At 41.9% G+C, this 25,330-nt stretch overlaps 1 gene segment (V, D, J or C); it reads left to right on the top strand.

Annotated features, from left to right (window-relative positions):
* The first annotated feature begins 5,712 nt into the window (after positions 1-5,712).
* On the top strand, positions 5,713-24,706 carry LOC144486811 (Ig heavy chain C region, membrane-bound form-like). The segment is given in 7 exon segments: positions 5,713-5,803; positions 16,666-16,959; positions 17,902-18,213; positions 19,115-19,423; positions 19,932-20,261; positions 23,956-24,083; positions 24,224-24,706. Coding segments are annotated over 7 exon segments (1,425 nt in total).
* Positions 24,707-25,330: the final 624 nt, after the last annotated feature.

The raw sequence follows: 25,330 nt of genomic DNA, 5'->3' as shown, positions 1-25,330 counted from the left end.
ATCCATTCACAATTTTTAAAAATGCATTCACCAGTTCTCATTCATTCATAAAGATTAGTATATTTAACATTACTTTATGGGAGGTGGGCGACACTTTCTAGGCCAGCATTTGTTCCCCATTGCTAATTGCATTCAGTAAAGTGGTGGTGAACCGCCTTGTTGAACCGCTGCAAAACCTGCAGAGTAGGTACTCCCACCGTGCTGTTCGGGAGGGTGCTCATGGATTCCGACCCAGCGACAGTATAGGAATGGTAATATATGTTCAAGTGGGGTTGATGAGTGTCTTGGGGAGGGGGGGAGGTGGGGGGGGGGGGGAATTTCCAGGCGGGGTTGTTCCACTTCACCAATTATCATCAATTCATACAGATAAACAATTATTTCACCAATTATATTCAGCATTTTGATAAAAGCAAAATACTACAGATTCTGGAAACTGAAACAAAAACAATAAATTCTGGAAAATCTCAACAGGTCTGACAGCATCTGGGGAGAGAGAATAGAGCCAACATTTTGAGTCAGGATGACCAATTTTTATTTGGAGGAAATTGAAGTGGATGATGAAATTGGGAAATGATACGGTTGGATAGGGATTAGGAAGTTTTTTTAGAATATAGTTAGTGATTGAGGCGTTGATTAGGTTAGTTAGGATGGAGAAGTTGAATATGATATTTGGGATCGATATCTGAATTGGTGTAACTTGTGTGCGGGTCGACATAGTGTATATCATTAAACAGTAACTACTTAAACTATTCCCATCTCACAGGAAAGTGATGCAGCTTCTCTGACACGTTGTTAGAAACAATGATGATCTCTCCAACGCATCAGGAATACTCTGTCGAAGCGCCATCCAGACACGAAACGTTGGCTCCATTCTGTCTCCACAGAAGCTGTCAGACCTGCTGCGATTTTCCAGCATTTTCTGTTTGTTTTCAGTATTTCATTCTATACAACATACAATTGTAATTTGCTTCGTAGGATGTATTGATATTAACATTTATTGGCATCATGTTGGCCTTTTTGTCGCCAAGGAATATAATCTGTCCCAGAATTCAGTGGGGAATGAAATTAATTCAGACCGTGCATAATGAACAGCGACCCAGCAGCCTCTGTTCTTCATTGACAAGTAATCACCTCATCATCACACAGAATGTCCTGATACATAGCTAGAGTGTGTGATGATTTTCAAAGTGATGATATAAATGAAACTACCTGTACCTCATGTGAAGTTACTGAATCTTTAAATCCCGATTCAGTATTACACTGTTTTGGGAAGTAATGTAACAATTGTTATTGTCCAGTGAGTCTCACAATATTTCTGTTGGTACCTTATTTACTTTTCACCCTGTTACCTTCACTAATTTAGGTGAGGGCATGTTGAGTGATTTGCTGTACGTCAAAGAACCACATGTTTCAAAAATTACAATCCTCCCTCCTCAACCTAATCATGTTCACTCTTTTTATCTTGGATATGAAGATTCAGCATCAGCAGAGAAATGAACCATCCGAGCGGCAGGAATATCTCGTCCTTCTCTTCGTGAGGATTAGCTTGCTAACTCCCGATAAACTCGGGATGGATTTCACCCAGAGACTCTGGAAGAGTTGAAGGTATTAGACTGACACAAATGGAATAAAGGAGCTGATTCAATTTATGAAATAATCAAGCACAAATATGGGAATGAAGAACAGCATTTTTCAATGCCATCTCGCAACACATCCATCAATCCATTCACTGATTCCTCAATCAAAATATTCAGGCATCCAACTGTGATTCATCCAACTATCATTCATTCAACTGTCATTCATTCCTGCATCAAGACAGTCATTCATTTATTGTTTGCGCAGATGGTGACGTAATATTAATTTAATTGGCCCAGTGATCCAGAGACCCAGGACAACGATGGGACAGGGATTTAAATCGGAGCATTGCAGCTGGTGGAATTTGAATTCAATTAATAAATGTGGAATACATTCTAATGGCGACCATATAACCCTCTTTGATCCCCCAATGAGGGAAATCTGCCATCGCTACCTGGACTCACAAGAATGTGACTCCAGACGGACACAAAATGGCTGACTCTTCAGAAGTGGCATAGAAAACCATTCAGTTCAAGGGCACTTGGGACAGGCATAATGTGCTCGTCGTTCCACCAACTCAAACATCTCATGGAACGAGATAGGGAAAGAATACACAAACATACATGTTCATGTATTACAACATGTATCGTCTCCCTGAGTCATCTCTCAGTCTGCCTGTAATTCTTTCGATCCATCCATGACAATATCCTGATGTGCTGGAAAAATCATCATTGTTGCTAACAGGGTGCCAGAGAAGCTGCATAAATTGTCTTTCTTGAGAGATGGGTAAAATCCATATAGACTTACAACTTAAAACATTAAATTGCCTCCAGTACTGTTGCTGGGTAGATTTCTTTATAAATAGGGCTCATTGACAATGTGAAGGGTTTGAAGTTGGCTTGCAGCCAAGCGGTCAGTACTGAGGAAGCAGATCTACTGCACAAACACCCCCAGATGCTTCCTGTCAATAACTTTGAGCATTTGACAGCAGGCTGGATTGCTGCCAAATACTGTGTGGGACAGATTAGCGTGAACCTGAATGGACAAAATGGGATTCAGCCATTTGAACAGTAAATGTTTCATTCCCACAAGAAAGACACATTTTAAATAGTAATCATTCTAATCAAATATTTTCATTCAATGTCCTGTTCATTATGTGAGTAAATAGCATCGCAAAACAGTAAAGTGACCAGATGTTTTTTCATTTGTATAACTTCCAAGTAAATGTCATTCCAATAATTAAAGTCTGTTTATTAACCACTTCATGAAATGCGAGAGAGATGTTGATGGTCCCAATTCCCCAGTCAATTGAGATCAGAGCAATGGCAAAAATGCATCGAAATAATATTAAAAGAACATCATCAAACTGACATGAACAACAGGGATTCCTGGAATATTCTGAAAGTTTTGCCCCCTATTTAAACAGCAGCGTCTCTTGTACCTGATTTACACCGTGTTCTATTGTACAGTATAATCTGATTTCCATTATTGAAGAGTTCCAATCATAGCTGCCAATGAGCGGAGAAATGATCAGGTCATAACCTGATTCAATGGAAGATAAAACATTTATTCTTGTGATATTGTGCAATGTGCAGCAAAGACCTGATATCTTGTGTTCCCAATACCAGAGAATGTTCGACAGCCGGTGGCCAATAGAGTGAGCTGCAATGATTTGGATGCTGAAGGAGAACTTTAATGATCTCCGTGTCCGTTCATTCATTAACTTCTCTGTCAAAAGTCGATGTTAAATTTATGTTTCTCTGTCAACTCACTATTTAATTATCAGGAGGGCGGGATTCTCAGTATTTTCAAAGGGCTGTCTTCGAGATTGGGGCAGTTTGACAAATATAAGGAGAAACATTGTATTGTGTGAGAGTTTCTTCTCATCTCCAAACCCAAAATGTCCAGTGACAGCCATCCACACTGTAAATGCAATCACTTTGTTCATACTCCGCATTTAGTTACAGAAATCGACAACAATTCTTCTGATAAATGATGCTTTATTTTTGTAATGTGACAGAGACCCGGAATTGTTGCAACACAGACTGACGGTCTCCTTATTTTCCCAAAATGTTATTTCATCATTTTTAGATTTGTGTTCTTCTTGGGGGCGTGGTAATAAAAACACCATATTTACAATGGAATTAGTTTTTTAAATAAAGAAATGATGAACTGCAATATCACCATCAGCAATAATGGAGACAATACATTGAACATATTCAGCCAAACAAATATCCCGACGCTGATAAAATGTCCATTTTAATATTAATCTATTGTAAATCTGGGAGTCCATTCTGTTGGGGTGTGGAAGGTGGGACCTGGATCCAGTCGCCGCCTCCAGCAGGGAATCAACAGGCGGCGCCTGGAAAGCCGCCCCCTTCTGCCGGGTATTTAAATGCCGCTCACTGGGACCGGAATCCAACACTCCGGGAGCTGGTTTGTTCACTGAGTTCCTGACACAACCATTTCCCCCAAATCACCAGAAAGATGAGGTCGGCGATTTCTCTCAGTTTGTTGTTGAGTATCTTATCCGGTGAGTAGTATTTTTTATTGTCCAATTCCTCATTGTCACTGTATCAAAATGTTAGTCTGTCTCTGGAATGTTCCAGAGTCAGCAATCATGTCACCAAAATTAATCCTTTGATCTATTTTTACAGGTGTCCAGTCGGAGGTTGTGTTGACTCAGCCAGAGGCAGAGACCGGGCGTCCCGAAGGCTCCCTGACACTGACATGTAAAACCAGCGGCTTCGATCTTGGCAGCTACTACATGTACTGGATCCGACAGGTTCCCGGACAGGGGCTGGAGTGGTTGCTTTACTACTACTCTTCATCAAACAACAACTACGCCCCAGCAATTAAGGATCGATTTACTGCGTCCAAAGACACTTCACGCAACATCTTCTCTTTGGAAATGACGAGGCTGAAGACCGAAGACACCGCCATCTATTACTGTGCAAGACACCACAGCGAGAGGAACCAGGGATGGACCCGGACAAGAACAGCTCGAGAGGGAATTCAGCAACTTCCATCATAACCTGAAGGTCAGTGCTTGTTTTAAATGTAGTATTAACGACAGTGACCAGAACCAAAACACAAAACGCTTCTGACAAACCTAACTTAGTGAAAATTAAACATTAAACCAAGAAAACACACAGACATAATGGACTGAGGATTTTCACTCTGTTTATACTTACTCTTAACAGTTTCAGCAATTACACACCTGGATATAACGCTCGTTTTACTATTTCTGATACTTGGAGGAGGTGTTTCTAGATTGTGTTTTGTAAACTGCTGCATAAATTGTAAATTACATCGAAATAATGGTTTATTTGAAGTACATATTGAGCGGCAGTACTGAACAGAGAGTGAGTGCAGTTTTTGTGCGAGTGTCTGTCACTGTGATACAGCAGTGGGTCACAGTGCTGAGTACAGCGAAATCCTCATACAAAAACCTCAAGAAAAAAAATTGTTCAAATTGGTAATCAGTACCACAGCAGGATTTTCAAAGTAAACGAGGCTTCAGTGAAATAATGTGTGGAAGTAATATTAGTTTGTGAAAAGGTATAAAAATCTTCCCGTAAAATCTATATTTACCGATATGCTAAATCTACACAGAGAGTTTAAAAGCATTCCGATCCCCTTTATAAATACAATGACCAGGACAAGCTGAAATATCTCACTCATTCGCTCGTGGATGAGGCAGAATCAGATTTTTGAGACAGCAGTGAAATTAAACAGTTAGGAGTCGGGCACAGTATTTGTCATGCTGTGTCTCACTGTGATAACTGGGGTGGCACAGCAGTTACTGTCAATACACAAACCCCTCAGCACTAATTGACCGAGACTGGGGCAGTGCTCTGTTTTCCAATCCAGCATTCTTTACAGTGCTGTATTATTTATGTCCCAGCACTACACAAATAGCGAGAATTAATATGGAAAATTTATGATAACTATTTAATTATCAGTTGGTGTTTTCAATAACTTGATCATGTGACCCTCTATGAAATATAAAACATTCAGGTTATTTATGTAGAGCGAACGGTATCCACCAGTACAATAATAATTTCATGAAAATTTGCTTTCCCTCTGGCTTGTGAATTTTTAAAATACTGATGGATTTCTGTCTATTTTGTGCAGAGATGGTTATTGTATGACCCAGCCTAGAGAATGTGACACTGTGACGACATGGGCTACTGGGGACAAGGGACCATGGTGACGGTGACTGCAGGTAAGAACCATGCATTTATTTAGGCAGTGTTTTATTTGAGTTTTTGTTTTATACTTTTTCTCGATTTTATTAATTCATTCGTTCAATGTAATGTGGTTTGGTTGATTCTGTGCTGAAAATCTTTACAATGTTTCATGTGATCCTGCTTAAAATGGGGGTTATAGAATTCTACTGTTAATTGACAAAAGGTGATACTGAGTGATTCAGTCTCTTGTTGTGATTTGGTGTGTATCTGCTGAGGACATTGTGTGGCTGGGTTACTTTAAATGCCTTCCTTTTGTTAAGCAGTTCGGCGTTTCTTCAATGTTTAATCTCGGTGACATCTAGTGGCTGCGAGTTGCACCATCTACTGCACAAGTGTTTGAAATCTAACCCAATATTAACAAAATGTGTTAAAGTTTCTGCTTTAATGTTGCAAACATGTTCCGCTTAATCACAATCTGGTTTTGTTATCTCATTGTTGTGCTCATTTTAATTATTAGTTGCTTTGGTGATGGTTAGATTGGCTGGATTTTAAATTGAGATTTTCTGCCAATGTGAAATTTGATTCTGTTGCAACTGTTTGTAGAATTGAGCTGCTTCTGCATGAACCGGGGTTCAGTCCCTCAGTGCTGCGTGTTTCTGGTGAGGAGGTTGTCTGTCTGGGTGACTTTGAATCAGTAAAATTTGTGAAATGGTTCGGAGATTCTGCATTGTTTACACTCGGTGACACTGAGCTGTTCCACACTGTGATTGAATACAAACAGTCTGCGGGTTTTAAACTACTTGACGCGTGCCTGCAGACAGAAATCAGGCAGGCTTTATTGTATTTGTATTTTTTTAAATCGTAGCTGATAATTGCAGGTTAAACCAAACCATGGTTTATGCCACTCGTCCAAAACATAGTTTGCCACTGCATTCATAATTTGGGATACATGCCATGTTTAACCTCGGTGGCATCTGACGGCTGCAGCTTTTACCCACCCAATATTTAAATATGTTTGAAATCTGTTTGAAATATGACCCAATATGAATAGAATGTGGTAAAATTTCAATATCAATTTGTTGGACATATTCCACCTCCTCGCAATGCTATTGCTCTTATTCCAAATTTCTGTTTAGTTCAATCATTCATATACTTGGTGACGAGCTGGTTTGCTGGATTGAATATTGAGATTTCCTTGCAATCATATTTTTGATTTTGTTGAATGGATAATTGAGTTGCGTCCCCGTGAAACGGATTCATTCCCTCATTGATGTGTTTTGGTGTGTTTCTGTTGAGGAGGTTCTGTTGTTGGGTCACTAAGAAGGTTTAAAATGTGTGAAATGTTTTGGTGTTTCTGCATTGCTTAAACTCGGTGGCACTGAGCGGTTACACGTTTTCTGGTTAAATGCAAATAATCTATGAGTTTGAAAATCCTTGTAGGGAGAAAATAAGCAGGTTGTGAAAGAAATAAAATAAAGGTATTACAGCATTTTTATAAATTTTAACTAACTCTTAGAAATTAAAATAAATCATGTCTTACAACGCTCAATCGGACACTAAGTAGTTGCTGCAAAAACAAACTTCTCATTAACAAGTTTGATAGTAAAATTAATATAAATCAAACTGTTATTAATCGGTAACATAACTACATATTCACAAAAGATTATTTTCTATTAATATCATTTCGCGTTAATCGGCTTTAATAGTTCTGCTGTGTTTTGCATACAATTAACATGACCAAAAAAGTTTCTCGGCTGGAAATATTTTGTGATAATTCCAGAAACTATTTCCATGATAACATGCTGTTTCCACAGCAGCGCTCAGTTCAACAAGATACTTTGCATTAATTGTTATATCCCCGATGAAGTTCGCATTCACTTAAATCTGAGTTTTGGAGAATAATTGGCAATAAAACGCTATTTGGCAATTTTTGTGCCCGATTATTACATTGTTTCTGTGCAGGCGCAGCATTCCTTCCAAGTAATTTGTAGTTGGATGCAGAGATAATTAATCACTAATCTCATCTCAAAATTTGTGAAATGGTTTGGTGTTTATCAATTGTTTCTGTATTGTTTCAACTCGGTGATCCTGAGCGGTTACACTTTTTCTAGCTAAATGAAAAAAACAAACTGCGTTTAAACATCCTTGTCAGGATAAAACAAACTGGTATCGGAAAAAATAAAACAAATATATATTTGAGCATTTTATTCATGTTAACTGATGCTTGCAGATTAAAGTAAATCATGAATTACAATTCTTACTGCGTCACTGTATCTCTGTTAGGGACATTACACTACCCTGGATCGGTTATATCTGATGTGCACATTTTCAGAAAAAAAAATATTTTTTGCCTAGTTTTCGAGATTTGAGATAGACAGGGAGAAATAGTTAAAAGTCGAAGGGAATTTTGAAATGAATATCAGTTTAATTTAAAATAAGTTATTGATTTTTGTTGTTGTAGTTTGAAAATTGATCAATTAGAATCCCACAGTTTGAATAAATGTGACAGAGTGAACACAGTTTTCTGACAGGTGGAATTCGCTCACACTAAACAATTGTTCATATAATGGTGTTTGAATTGTCGTAAGGTGTCAACAGAAACTGGCTAGAGATTTACAATTTAATACTTGAAATTCAAATAATTAATTTTTTATAATATTATAATATTTTTATATTAGTAATATTTGCTCTGCATTTAATAATAACATCCTGTCTCCCATTACTGCTGAACATAGAATAGAATTATTGGATGAATAAATGACAGAATGGAAGAATTGATTCTATTTGAGCATTATGTTTAATTAGTATTAAATGTTATACTGAAGAAAAAGTCTCGACTTATTTTGTGCATCATGTTTCAGTGTTGCAGAGGATTTGAATCAATTGTCCTCATTGTGTTTTTCATTGTTTAATTCAGAACTTCTTAATTTAAACAATATGTTCAGTAATTAAATTATATGGATGGTCCAAATTATTAAATCTAGGAAGCAGCTTCATTGACCTCAAACTGCCAGGCCGTTACAGTGTATACAAATTCAGAAACATGCATTCTTAACACGTTTGCAGGTTATAATAAGGCATTTGGAGTAAAAGTGGAAATGAAAAAACATGACAATGTTATTCGATTGAAGCAAATGAATTACAGATGTCTGAATCTTTCCATTCAGTAATTTGAAGTTTATTGTTTAAGATTTAATTGGAACCTAATTACTTCACAATGTTCGAGGCAGGGAAAGTTTTGAATGATTGAAAATTGATTTTATTAGGGAGTACAAATCAGCTAACAGGAAAAGTAACCGGCAATTAACAAAACAAAATATAATATTGGTGCTAATTAATTCAAAACAAAATACCTTGAATAATGCACGGGCGTGCAAAGTATCATCCGTTTCAGAGAATGTTTAATTGTATCGAAAATGAATTCAGAAACAAAACCTTTCTTTCATCAGCTATGCTTAGCTCGATAAGGTGTTTTACCTCGAATATTTTGTTGATTACATTTAATTAAGAAATTAGATCGAATCAGGTAATGATTTTCAATGTAAATGTTTCTTGGTTTATTTAATCCTTACTGTGTCACTGTATCTCTGTCGGGGACATTGAACTGTCCTGAATCTGTTATTTTTGATTCCTAATTTTCAGCGAAATTACATTTTTACATAGTTTTCGAGAAGTGAGACAGACAGAGAGACATAATGAAAAATCGACAGGAGTTTTGAAATGAATATCAGTTTTATTTAAAAGAGGTTATTGATTTTCTGTTGTAAATTGATCATTGATCAATTAGAATCAAACAGTTTGAATTAAATTGACTGATTGATCATCCCTACCCGCTGGAAAATCGATTGTTGCACCGTTTGTGTCTGTTCTGTTTCTGCGCGCGTGGTCACCGTGTTGGGGCCAGGAAACTGCCTGACTGGTTGTAAAACTGCTGGTTCCTTCTGCTGTATTTCAGGGAGTGAAATTTGATTTATTTCTTCAATAAACTGGTATCTGTGAGAAATGTGACAGTTTGACTTGATGTTTGGCTCGGCGTCTCAGAAATGAGATCCCTAAAGCATATTGTGACCATCAGAGAGAGCAGAAACGTCAGATTGTAGAGGGAGATTTGGATGATTTTTAACCAGTCATGTACCGGCCTTGGGAATGTTCGATGAGCAAATACAAAGTGAGATTTACTATATTATGCTCCGTAGTAAAGCAGTCCATGACCTGTTTGGTATGACAGTTGAAGGTTCAAATTCATTTGCATCTTATTTTTAATCTTCTAAAGCTATTTTAGAGTCATTTGCTCGGCCAGAAGCTTTAATCATCAATAATTGTTCCTTGAGAAAGTGTTGATATGAAGCATCCTTGAATAACTGCAATCAATATGCTGCAGGCATCCGCCGTGCTGTTAGGCGGAAGTTCCAGGATTTTGACCCAGAAGGAACTGAGGTATTGTTTCAAGTCAGGATGGTGTGTGTCTTGGAGGGGAGCTTGCAGGTGGTAGTGTTCATATGTGGCTGCTGCCCTTATCCTGTTAGGATATAAAGGCAACGGGTTTGGACAGTGTTTACTATGGAGCCTTGGTGAGTTGCTGCAGTGCGTCTTGTATATAATACACACTGCTGTCACTGCTTGTTAGTGATGGAGAGAGAGAATAGGGTGAATGAGGGGGCGGATAATCCTGTGGGTGGCTTTGCCCTGGATTGTGTCAAATTTCTTGAGTTTTTACAGGTTTCCCTCATTGAGGAAAGAGGAAATTATTCAATTGCGACGAATTGCGAAAGATTTAAATGTTTTTCCAACCCTTGGCCCGCGCTCCGTATTGTGCTCACTTGTCACTCCCACTTACTGTGTGAATGGGTGAGTATGTGTGGAGTGAGTGTGTTTTCCAGACTGAATCAGCCAAATAGAAACTTATACACATCACACACTCTCACACACATAAATACTCTCATATTCTCTCACACATGCACACACACACACATACATACTCACACTTACTTTCTCTCTCATACGGTCTCTCTTACACACCCATACACATTCTCTCTCTCACGTTACTCATACACTCTCTCAATACAAATACATACATCGTCTCGCTCTCTCCATCAATCTCTCACATCCCCATACACAAAAGCGCTCACATCCCCACACACACACCCATTCTCTCTTATACACAGACACACACTCTCACATAAGCACAGTCTCACACTCTCGCGCACGCACTCTCACATGCACTCTCTCTCTTCCACTCTCTGTCACACACGCTCAAGCTGTCTCACATTTCTTCACATGCTCTCTCACAATTCCTCTTGCACACGCATCTCTCGCTCTCACACACACGCACATATTTCTATTTTTCTTGCGCACACTATCTCACACCTCTACATTCTTGCTCTCACACACTGGCTCTCTCACAATCACTCTCTCACAAACATAGAACATGCACACACTCTAACACACATTCTTACACACAGACACAGTCTCTCACATAAGCACAGTCTCGCGCACACATTCTCTCTCTCACACACACACATGCACTATCCCTCTCACATTCCCTCTTCCGTACACTCTCACTTCGTCTCACACACATTCCCATGCTCTCTCTCACTCATACGAACACTTGCACACGTATTCTCTCACACAGGCACATATTTCTCTCTCTTTCACACGCTCAGTCCCTTACACATTATCTCACACATGCACAACCTTGCTCTCAAACACTGTCTCTCACAAACACCCTCTCTTTCACACGCACACAATCTCTCACACAGTCTCTCCTTCTCTTACACACGAACACACATGTATATACAATGTATCTCTCTTTAAACACTCCACCTATCACAGACACATGTTCTCTCAACAGTCAATTCACTCACACACACTCACGCATCCACTCTGTCTAAGTTTCACACTTTTTCTCGCTCACACACACTCTCCCCGCCCCTCCACACACACACACACACACACACACTCACACACACACACACACACTCACACTCACACACACACATACACTCAAACACCCCACATTGCTTCTATCTCCCACACACATTGCACATATCTTTCTCACTCACACGCCATCCCATGCACACTTTCACACACTGATGAACATATTATTTTGCTTTCCAATAGGCACTCCCTCTCACACACACTGTCTTTCACATGAACACAACACTCTCCCACACACATACCCTCCCTCTCAGGCACACACACTCTCTTTCACAGACATCGTGTATCTCAAATAGACACACTCCCTTTCACATCAACATACACACAATCACACACAGAAGTACTCTTTCACACAGACTCCCCACACACACACTCTCCCCGCCCCTCCACACACATACATTTTCAAGAAGAGACACACTGTCACACACAAAGAATAATTCTTCAAACACACATTCTGTCTCTCACACACACATTATCTCACACACCCTTTCTCTCACGTACACTCTCTCCTCTTGCACGCACAGCCCACTGTCTCACACACGTGCAAACGCATTCTATCATACACAGGCATCCTCACACACACATTCTCTCTCTCTCTCTCTCTCTCTCTCTCTCTCTCTCTCTCTATCTCTCTCGCTCTCTTTCGCTCTCTCTCTCTCTCACACACACACACACACACACACACACAGACACACACAGACACACACACTCTCTCTCTCTCTCTCTCTCTCTCTCTCACACACACACACTTTCGATCTCACATACGTCAGAGTGTCTGTCCTTGACACCATAGAGTACAATCATAGGATGCTACAGTGCAGAAGGAGGCCATTCAGCCCATCGAGTCTGCACCAACAGCAATCCCACCAAAGCCCTATCCCCATAACCACATGTATTTACCCTAACTAGTCCCCCTGACACTAAGGGGCAATTTAGCACGGCCAATCCACCGAACCCGCACATCTTTGGACTGTGGGAGGAAACAGGAGCACCCTAAGGAAACCCAAACAGACACGGGGGGAACTTGCAAACTCCACACAGACAGTGACCCAAGTCGGGAATCCAACTCTAAGGCAGCAGCGCTAATAACTGTGCCACCGTGCCACCGCCACCGCCCCCCCCCCACCCCGATACCCCCCCCCCACCCCGATAGCCCCCCCCCCCCACCCCCACCCCCACCCCCACCCCGGTAGCATTTGAATGAGGGTGGGATCAAGGGGCCCGAGTAAAACTAGTCAATAAGAATCGGCGGGAAATTCTTCTCTGTTTGGAGTCATACTTAGCACAAAGCAACATGGTATTGGTGGTTGGAGGTCAAACATCTAAGTTCAGATTTCACTGCAGGATTTCGGCAGGGGACTGTTCTGGGACCAACAATCTTCTACTGCTTCAACAGTGACAATACCCTCCAACATGAGGTCAGAAGTTGGAATTTCCATGTGTTACACCGGACACAAACACCCAAAAAATAAGAAGGGAATTGGCTGAGACCAGGGCCGCCTGGCTCCCCAATACTGGTGTAAACTTGGTGTTTGATTCCTGTGCGACCCATCCTAGTTTTGCTGTCAGCTTCCCTACAGCTCCCTCAGTCTGACTATTTGTTCACTGGTACGTGTTTCTTGAAGAAAGACACCGACATTAAAGCAGCTGCCCGGTGATTTACACATCCCTGTTACAGAAAGCTGATCAATGTGGAGAATCAGGAAAAGATCGATGGAGAGGAAGAGGTGGAGGTGGCCCACTGACTCTCTCACCCTCAACCACATTTACTCACTCACCCTCAATGTTTCATCCGCACTCAAAGAACTTGACTCACTCACCCTCACTTACCCACCTTCCCTCGCTCACACACTCTCATTCATTCATCCCCACTCACAAATCCCAACTCACTCATCCCAACTCACTCATCCCAACTCACTCACCCTTGCTCACTCATCCACCCTCACACACTCAATTTCACACACTCAATCTCATACACTCAACTTCACACACTGAATCTCACGCACTCAACCTCAGAAACTCATTGATCCTCATTCACCCTGAGTCACTCACCCTCACACCCTCACTCACTCAAAATCACTCACACACATTCGCTCTCTCACTCTCACCCATCCTCACTCACTCACCCTCATTCACTCACATTCACACCCTCATTCACTCACCAGCACTCACTCACTGACTCAGACTCACTCGCCCTCGCACACCCTCACTCACTCATCCTCATTCACTCACTGTCACTCAGTCACCCACACTCACACGCTATCACTCACTCAACCTCACTCACTAACCCTCAGTCACTCACTCAGAGCCTCAGTCACTCACCAACACTCATAGTCATCTTCGTTCACTCATCCCACTAACCCACCCTCACTCACCCAGTCTCACTCACTCAGCCCACTTACCCACCCTCACTTATCCAGTCTAACTCACTCTCACTCACCCCACTTACCCACCTTCACTCATCCAGTCTCAATCACTCTCACTCACTCACCGCACTTACCCTCCCTCACTCACCCAGTCTCAATCTCTCTCACTCACCCTCACTCACTCACCGCACTTATCCTCCCTCACTCACCCAGACGCACCCCCACACACTCAAGCTCAATCACCCTCTCTCTCTCACATACGCCACCTCAAACATTCAAACTCACTGAGACTCACGCACCTACATTCACTCACACACCCTCACATATTCACCATCACTCACGTTCACCCACCCTAACTCACAGATCCTCAATCACTCATCCTCAGTCAAACACCTTTACTCACTCACCTTCACTCATCCACCCATCCGCATTCATTCTCCCTCACACTCTCACACACCACCCTCAATAACACACCCTGACTCACTCACTCTCTCACCCTCACTTACTAAGTCACATTCACTCCTCACCCTCATTCACTCGCTCTCACTCACCCACCTTCACTAACCTTCACGCATCCTCACTCACTCACCCTCATTCATTCTCTCTTACCGACACTCACTCACCCACCTTCACTCACACATTCAGCCACCTTCACTCACCCACCCTCTCTCACACACCCTCATTTACTCACGCTCTCTCACCCTCACCCACACTCACTCACTCACCCTCAATCACTCATCCTCACTGAAAGAACTTCACTCACTCACCCTCAGTTACCCACCTTCCGTCACTCACACGCCATCACTCATCCACTCTCACTCCTTCAATCACTCACCCTCACGCACTCACATTCTCTCACTCACACTCGCTAACCTGTGTGTGGAGGTCTGCAACGAGAGAGAAGAAAGATCTCAAGCGGCAGTTTGGTGTTAAAATGTGGGAGTTGCCCTGCGAATGTGGAGAGCAGGGGGGAATCCCTGGGGGCTCAGGGCCAAGGACAATGGCAAAGAGCCGTGGAGAACAGGAGGCGTGCTAAAGGGCAGAGAGCCGGGGGGGAAGGGCAGAGAGCTTGGGGAATGGGCCCACAGCCGGGCAACAGGGCAGAGAGCCGGGGGAAAGAGTAGAGAGTCAGGAGAAAGGGCAGAGAGCCAGGAGAAAGGGCAGAGAGCCAATCGAAAGGGCAGGGAGCCAGGTGAAAGGGCAGAGAACCAGGACAAAGGGCAGAGAAATGGGGGAAAGGGCAGAGAGACCAGGGAAAGAGGAGAGAGCCAGGATAAAGGGCAGGGAGGCCGGGGAAAGGACAGAGAGCTGAGGAAAAGGGCAAGAGAGCCCAGAGGAAAGGGCGGAGAGTCAGTGGGAAAGGCAGAGAGTCAGGGGGAAAGGGCAGAGAGCCTGGGGAAAGGGCAAAGTTGATAGGGAGCAGGGACACCGGGCAGAGAGCCGAGGGAAAGGGTAGGGAGCTGAGGGAAAGGACAGATAGCAGGGGGAGAGGGCACAGAGCTGGAGGGAAGTGTAGAGAGCCAGGTGGAAGTGCGGAGAGCCGGGTGAAAGGGGAAAAGAGCCACAGGGAATGGCAAAGAGCCAGGGGAAAGGGCAGAGAGTCGGGGAAAATGGGCAGGGAGTGGGTGATCGACAGGCGGAGTGAGGAGGTGCAAAATAGAGCTCGCACCACAATCAGATCATCTGTAATCTCAGTGAATGATGGAGGAGACGTCAGGGCCCGAATGGCCAACTCTTGCTATTAATGTATGACCCTTCAATTAGTCAATGTTGCAATTATTTGAATTTATAATCACATTTAGAGTTTCCTGGTCATTCAGTAAGTATTCATTACGGAGGTATTTTTGAAGCAAAGTCACTAATCTTCGTTTTGTGGAGTGAGGGACAGTGAGTTGGAGAGAGGAAGGGGTATATGTCAGTTTGAACACAGGCAATTTCCAAAACTACAATGTGGAGATGCCGGCGTTAGGTGGGGATGGGCACAGTAAGGAGTCTGACCACACCAGGTTAAAGTCCAACAGGTTTATTTGGAATTGCGAGCTTTTGGAGCTCCTTCATCAGGTGAGTGGATGATATGAATGAAGAGACAACTTCTTCATCACAAAGTGCTGTTGTTTGAGAAATAAATAGTGGTTGCAATAATGGAGAAAATCTTTGCTCTTCTCTGTTAATCCAATGAATGATATGTCATTTTAAGGACAGCAGAATGTTTTTTCTTTCTAATCTGATAGAGGTGGAGACAGGGATATGAGTTTCTACAGAGATGACGGATCTCAGATGATAGAAATAACAGAATCACAAAGGTGGATGTAGGTTTTGATCAGGAAATATTAGGATTAGTTCATAATTCTAGTCAAAGTTTGAGATAGAAACATAGAAAATAAAGCAGGAGTAGACCATTCGGCCCTTTGAGCCTGCTCCGCCATTCACTTTGGTCAGAGCTCATCAATATCCTGATCACACCTACTACCCATATCCCTTGATCCCTTTAGCCCCAAGAGCTTTATCTAATATAGAAACATAATTGTAAAAACATGTTTGATGACTTAATAAACGCAAGAGTCTAACTTGTTCAATCGACTATTCTTTCCCAGCGACACCGTCTCCGCCCACTCTCTACAGCCTGGTCTCCTCCTGTCAGCAACACAACCCCGACGGCTCCATCACCTACGGCTGTTTGGCGATGGACTACTCTCCAGATGTCTCCAAACTGACCTGGAAGAAAAATGGGCAGCCGATCACCAATGGGTTTAAGACTTACCCGTCAGTGAGAAACACAAAGGGAACCTATACCCTGAGCAGCCAGTTAACCATCACCGAGTCAGAATGCCCCAAAATTGCCTGTGAGGTTCGACACAGCGGCTCAGTCAAGAGCATTGGAATGCAATGTAAGTGTTGTGGAACCTGGGAAAGACAGGGACGCTGTGATTGAACTGTATAAGGCTTTAGTTATAACTGATCTGTAGCACTCCGAAAAATTGGAATTGTGCAAAATCCAGGTAAGTGTCTACTGACTGAAAAGTTGCTCAGAACCAGAGGGCCATAGAAATGTTACTGTACAGAAGGAGGCCATTTAGCCCATCATATCTGTACTAGCCAAAATGGAGAACAAATAAACTATCCAGTCATTTTCAGCCCATTTTCCAGCCCTTGCCCTGTAGCCTTGCAGGTTAAAGCACTCGAGATCCAGACCCAGATACCTTTTAAATGAGCATGCTCCCTGGTAATTGAGCCCTCCACTTGGGGAATGAATTATTTCTGCCTACATCATGCCTCAGCCTCCTCTTTTTCTGAGGAGAACAACCCCTCCCTATCCAATCTCGCCTCATGGCTGCAATTTTCAGGCCCTGGCAACATTCTTGTAAACCTCATCTCTCTCCAGAGTCATTACATCATTCCTGCAACGTGGTGACCAGAACTGTACAGCAAACTCCAAACGTGGCCTAACTCGGTTTTATACAGCTCCATCATTACACCACTGTTTTTGTATTCAATCCCTCACATAATAGAGGAACTAATCCGATATGCTTTCTTGATCAACTTTTCCAGCTGCCCTACCATCTACAAGGACCTGTGGACGTGCACTCTAAGGTCTTGCATTTCCTCAATCCCTCTTAACATTCCAGTTTATTGCCTTGCGTTGTTTTCCCTCCCTAAATGCATTGTGTGGCACTTTTGACGGTTGAATTCCATTCGCCATTTCCCTGCCAATTCAACCAAACCATGGATATAATTCTCAAATCGGCAGCGATGGTGCTAAAATAAAAGAACTAATTTTAATTGTTGTCAATTGAATCTTCAAGTAACGTCTGAACATTTGTTTGTTGAAGGCCCACGCGTTCTCCCCCCAACCGTTATCCTCACCGTGAGTTCCAGTGAAGAAATCACCACCAGAAAATTTGCAACCATCGTCTGTTCAATCATCGATTTCCAGCCAAAGTCAATGACGGTGAAGTGGCTGAAGAATGGACAACTCATGGATTCAGGAATTGTCACCTCTCCCGCCTGTGAAGTGAATGGGAACTTCTCGGCCAGCAGTCGGCTGACAGTCTCCGCTCAGGAATGGTTCAGTAAAGTGGTCTATACCTGCCAGGTCACTCATCAAGAATTCACCCAGATTCAGAACATCAGCGGATCTCTGGGTAAGAGACTCAAACCGAGGATAAAATATATAATTTCGATGTTAATCGAAATTAGGGATCTATTAAAGTTAGTACAAAGATAGAACAACTTCTAATTTACTGTCATGTGGTTTGCTGCATTGGGACAGTGCCCCATTCAGAATTTCATCACAACAGCAATTTTTGTTATTCCTTCATGAGATATGAGGGCACTTAAGTGTCAACCACATTGCTGTGGATCTGGAGTCACATGCATGCCAGGCCAGATAAAGACAGCAGATTTACTTTTCTAAAGGGCATTCGTGAACCAGGTGGGTTTTTACAACAATGGCTTCATGATGATCATTTGACTTTTAATGAAAGATTTTTACTAAATTCAAATTTCACCATCTGCAGTGGTGAGATTCGAATCTGTGTCCCCAGAGTCGTGCCCTGGGTTATAAGACCATTGGCAACACCACCATGCCACTGTCTCCCCTTGAAATAGTGTTCCCTTCCATTTTGAAGTAATATAGTAAGCGAGGTGGTCTTGATGTCAGCTTTTTCCTGAGACAGCTGGTAAGATTTGGAGAGACAGTCGGTGTCGGACTGTTTCACAGGTCACAGCATAGGGGTAAAATATTGGGAAGTGCATCCACCCTACTTATAAACTAACTGCCAGTACTTGGTTCCTGAGTTCAGGAATGGTATATTTGTTGGGGAATACTGCAATGTTGATTCATGAGAATGATACCGCTGCTAAAATACTTGAACAAAAAGAGAATAATTTCACAGAGCAGGCTGGTTTTCCATCCTCCAGAGAGGTTGAAAGGTGATAGTTAGAGGTTGATATATCGAAGGCAACTTCGTCTCCTTCAGGCTGAAGACTGCTGTCCTGCTTCTGAAGAGGGAACTCGGGTTGATTTTCATTTTTCATTCACAGATCCTCCCCAGTGCCCTGATACCACAGTGACGATACAGCCACCACCAATAGAACAGGTCTTACTGGAGGCGACCGTGACCTTAACCTGCATCATTTCTAATGCTCCTTATGGAGTCAACGTGTCCTGGATCCGAGACAGGAAGTATTTGAAATCAGAGATTGCCGAAAAGCCTGGAGCGGATCTTGACAGCGTGGTCAGCAACTTAAACATCTCGACACAAGCCTGGCTGAGTGCGGCTGTGTTTGACTGCGTGGTGAGCCATCAGGATCTGCCGACTCCTTTAAGAAAATCCATCCACAAGGAAACAGGTGAGCTGAGAGATGTGAAGCAATAAATGCGTCACTGTGTCTATTTCCAGTGTAAGTGGACTGGTCAATATTCAGTATTCAGTGCATTAATGGTCTCCCCTGAGTGCAAACTCCACTAACTAAAAACTGGGGATTGTAGATATTTTTACGGGGAAATTTGATGTGTTGATGAATGAAAAGTGAACTGAAGGCGATGTTATTGGGTTTAGATCGAATAATGAGGGAGGAGCCTGATGTGGAGCATAAAAACCAGAAAACCAAAAATAAAGCCGATCAGTTGGAATCAGGCCGAAGAGCCTGATTCTGTGCTGTAAAATTTCTGAAACTTCCCAGTCCAGCCCCCTGAGTTATTTGAGAAAATAATTGTGTTCACCTCTGCTCCAAGCTGGAAGTCAAAAATGGAAACATTTAAAATCGAAACGAAGCACATTTTTCTGATATCGAGCCAGTGGTTACATTCTCTCCGGAATTCTCCAGTTTATTGACATTTATTGTACATTTTCTGCAGATCCAAATCCGCGGGAACCGTTCGTCTCTGTCCTCCTGCCCTCGGCAGAAGAAGTCTCCGCTCAGAGATTCGTCTCCCTCAGCTGCTTAGTGAGACGTTTCTCCCCTCGAGAGATCTTCGTCAAGTGGACCGTCAACGACAAGCCAGTGAATCCTGGGAACTATAAGAACACCGAGGTGGTCGCGGAGAGCGGGAATAGCTCCTTCTTCATGTACAGCCTGTTATCCATTGCAGCAGAGGAATGGTCCAGCGGCGCTTCTTACTCCTGTGTGGTGGGACATGAAGCCATCCCCTTGAAGATCATCAACAGAACAGTTGACAAATCCAGCGGTAAACCCAGTTTTGTGAACATTTCCCTTGCACTGATGGACACCGTTAATTCATGTCAATGAGAATCACTCGGTTACATTAAAAACTTCAATAAAAAGAATAAAATCTTTTTCCTCCAACGATAAATGAAATACCCAATTGCTTAATTGATTGGTTTTCAATTTTACTTCCACTATGTATCTTTGGTTTGAGTCAGGTATTTTCACGTCTCGGGCCCAAGCCTTGTTGAACCAGTGCACCCAGCTCAGATACACCCTGGGTTAGAGACAGAGTAGAGCACATTCATTACAGGATTCTGCAAAATATCTTCACCGACTTTCCTCCCACTGAGGAGAAATCTGACAATTTCAACATTTCTGACAAACAAACACAATTTAGATCTCGGTGTTCCTGCTTCTCTCATTGTCCATGCCTTTACCATTGATGTCAGCTTTAAGCTGCTGCACCACACCCACTGGGAACTGAAGTGAGGGTCACACACAAACATGGAGCAACAATCCCCCATCAGAGAGAGAGGGAGAGTGAAATTGTTAACATACCGGATTCCTACTCACCCAACAAAGAGAGGGGAGGAGCAGTAGCTAACCCATGTACCACCACTTCCTCAATGAAAAGAGGAGGAATGTCATTATTTAATCCACTCACCTCCACCTCGTCAGTGGTTAGAACCATCAGGCACATTGCTTCACCGGGTAGAGAGAGGGAAATTATGAACTCACTCTCCTCCCTCTTCGCAAGTAACGTGTTTGGAAGGGACCAGCTCTCTACTAGAAGAACCCAGTTGCCAACAGTACAAATTAGCTTCTGGCTTATTTGCTGCAGAGTTTGAAGTATCATTATCCTAATCAATGTGATGCATATATACTTATGCAACATAATTTTAAAATGTTTCTGCACTCTTGTTCCTGTTAATCATGTCCTGGCATTGATTTCCCATAATGCAAATTGAAACAAATGGTTGAATCCTCCCCGGTTTTTACTGTTCTGTCCCTGATGTTTCTGAGATGCATCAATGAATGATTTCATTCGTTCTCCTGATATCTCCGTGCCACTCACATAAACTACATTCATACAGCAAAACATTGAAAATATGCTCCATTATTCGTATTGTTTGGATCATTTTCAGTTAATGATTGCGGTGAAACTTGGAGCAACAGCTAAAAAATACACACACTGACAATACTCCACAAAACTGTCACAATTATAAATACACACATAAGCGCACACACACACTCACACTCATACACACACATCGACACAAATGCACAACTACACACACAAATACACATACTCACACATATGCACACAAATACAGAAAGACACATGTAAATATACACACACAAACGCATGCATATACCCCCACACACATACATATACAGAAATAGGAACAGGCACATTCAAATACAGACACAGAAACACACAAATACACAACAGATACACTTTCACACACCATAGGTACACTCAATACTTGCACAGACGAACACACATGCAGAGAAACAAGAATGCACACACAAATGCACTCATGGGCAAAACATGCACAAACAAAAATACACACTTACACAAATACACCCACACAAAAATACACCCAGACACAAACACATCCGTACACAAATATACATAGGGACACACCCATTCTCTCTCTCTCTTTCTCTCTCTCACACACACACATACACACACACACACACACACACACACATAAGAACATAAGAACATAAGAAATAGGAGCAGGAGTAGGCCATCTGGCCCTTCGAGCCTGCCCCGCCATTCAACAAGATCATGGCTGATCTGAAGCGAATCAGTTCCACTTACCCGCCTGCTCCCCATATCCCCTAATTCCTTTATCGATCAGAAAACTATCTACCCGTGATTTAAACATATTCAACGAGGAAGCCTCCACCACTTCAATGGGCAGAGAATTCCAGAGATTCACTACCCTCTGAGAGAAGAGGTTCCCCCTCAACTCTGTTCTGAACCGGCCCCCCCTTATTTTGAGGCTGTGCCCTCTAGTTCTGGTTTCCCTTCTAAGTGGAAAGAATCTCTCCACCTCTACCCTATCCAGCCCCTTCATTATCTTATATGTCTCTATAAGATCACCCCTCATCCTTTGAAACTCACATACGAACACATAGACACGCGCTCTTGTACAAACAGACACTAAAACAACAACATACACACACATAATCAAATATGTACAAACGCACACATGTACACATGAAACAGACAAGTACATACAGATACACATACGTGAGTAGGTACAGACCCAAACACAAACACATACATGCATAGACACAATACAGACAGATACACACGCATGCAGACCCACATAAATACACAAGCACATACTTAGACTCAAATAAATACATATATTAGCACACGTTCACGCTGATAGGAATATAGATATAAAGACACACAATGTTATACACATTCACAAACATATATGGAAATATATATAAACAAATCACCAGACTGCATATAGAAGAACAGACAGCAAAACATTTACACACAAACATGTAGACGCAAACATTAACATGCTCATAGAACAGAACACCATAGCACACATTACTACACATCGAAACACAAATATACATCAACACACCGTTATAAAGAATGTCAACACGTGTATACATACACTGACATGTTAACAGGCGTGCACACAGACACATGGAGAAACAGACGCACACAGAAAGGGAAACAGTAAGTAGTCACCTGATGATGGGGCAACGCTCCGAAAGCTCGTGCAACCAAATAAACCTGTTGGACTTTAACCTGGTGCTGTGAGACTACTTACTGTGCCGACCCCAGTCCAACGCCGGCAACTCCACAGAAAGGAAAACAAACATTATTAGAGTGACAGAAATTAACACATAGCAATAGGCATAAACACATGTGCACGCATTAAGAATGGCATTAATATATATTCATAGACTTCACACAATAATAGAGTCATATACACACAATGACAAAAGAATAAAATATGCGCACAGATGCAGACACACAACTACACAAATCAACAATCACTGGCAAATGTACGCGTACATTAACACTCATAATCACATATTAACTCAGAGCCAAAGATTAATGCAGAGCACGAGATGCTCATGCATACGCACACAAATGCAAAATCTTCAATAGAAACGGTAGGCAAATGATGAAAGTACAATTTAAACGTGACTTTTTAATGGAGATATCCACAGATTTATTATCCCAATGTACAATGAACAGATAAACACGCTGAGAAACTGAATTAAGCTCACGATCTACTAAATATTTCCACCATAAAGAAGCACAGATCGAAAATTACATCCCAACTCTTAAACAACAACATTCACAGTTTACAGATCAGTAACCATCTGTGAAAACAATCATTGATCAGTGAACGTTCCTCGATATCAGTGATAATATTCTTCAATAGGGGATAGTTCCGAATTGTCAAAAAATCAACTGATTTTCAAGAAAACACCTTCAGTGCTTTCTGACATGGACTGTCCAAGGAATGTCAATAAAGATCAGGTGTGAAAATAGTTACGGAGATCGGTTACTGAGTGTCCTGAGCTTAAGAATAGGTATACATTGAAAATTAGGTTCAAGAATAAATGAACAGTTTAAAAAGGAGAACGGGGAAAAGAAAAATAACAATAAGATTACCTGGATAAATAAAGTAATCTAATTTCATATCCTGGTCTCCGTCCCCTAGACTCCACCGACCGCATCTGGATTGAAGACAATGAGGATGATAACAGTAACATCTGGACAACGGCTTCCACATTCATTGTCCTGTTCTTCCTGAGCATTTTCTACAGCACTGCGGTCACTCTGGTGAAGGTGAGATGATTGAATGCACTCACATATCAAACTGACAGAATGGATTTGAAAAATCTCTCAATGTTCCACTGATTAAAAACTCTAACTTTAATGTCCCGCATCATAAACATCTGCTTCATTATTGTATCTTTCTTTTACAGATCAAGTGATGGGTTGAATTTTGGATGCTGCAGATTTCCCTCAGCTGATTATTATGATCTCTGTATGACACAAATACAATATCTGCTCTCGGTGACTCTATCAGTAAAATTCTCTCAGTTTATCATTCTGAATCTGTAACTGAGACAATCGTAGATGGTATTTCAGTTTTCAAAGTGAAAAGTACGAGGCATTTTTTGTTATAATGTAATTGTGGTTAACAGTTTCCCCATCGTTTAAATATCATGTATAAATAAGAAACTTTTCTCATTCCATTTCCATATTTGTTAATTCCTCCTTCTATTAAGGTCCTGTTTTCTCTTTCTGGTGTATGTGACAGATGTACAAATATTGACGGATTCCCTGTGCATGTGTTGTGTTCTCAATGTGAAGCTCGATCGTTAAATTCACTTTTCTAACTTTAAAAAATAATGTCGCTGTAAAATATTCTCTGAATTTTTAAAATAAATATTGAATGAAAATTTAACCATCTCTGGCTTGGCTTAATTCCGTTTTCCAAAGCCCATCAACTCCGCCCCATATTCCATGTTATACGGTTTCCCCTCTTTCCCAGACATGTCTGTTGGCCCAGTTCTGTGCGGGATGTGTTTGAACTCAAGGCTGTTCAGTGAAAGAGTCACTGCGCCACCCAGTGGCCAATCCGTATAAAGACACCTTCATCTCTGCCTTTTTATGATAAAATCCAGAGACAGAGCGAGTGAACAATGAGAAGAACCGCGGTGATTTCACTCATAAACTGGTCTGCCACTGACCGAGTTTCAGGTAATTCTAAAAAGCAAAGGCTCTGTTTCATCAGAGGCCGATGCAGGACAGTGTGTGGCAGAAGATAGTTTCATTTACACTGCCCCTTAAAAAAACTATCAGTGTCGCTGCAGCGTGGGTTAACAGTGTAAATCTCTCTATATTTCGTCCGATGAAATACTTACAAGGCAGACATGCCACAAGCTAGATAGAGAACACATCCAGAGCAGAGGTGCAAACCATGAGGTGAAACCAAGAGACTGGGGTGCATTTCACATAAGCAGATAATAGATTACAAATTTCCAAATTAAGGCGAGTGCGATGGGATAATTTGAGATGACCAATAC

Source organism: Mustelus asterias, unplaced genomic scaffold (genome assembly GCF_964213995.1).
Source record: "Mustelus asterias unplaced genomic scaffold, sMusAst1.hap1.1 HAP1_SCAFFOLD_475, whole genome shotgun sequence".
Lineage (NCBI taxonomy): Eukaryota > Metazoa > Chordata > Chondrichthyes > Carcharhiniformes > Triakidae > Mustelus > Mustelus asterias.
This window is presented reverse-complemented; position numbering and strand designations above follow the sequence as displayed.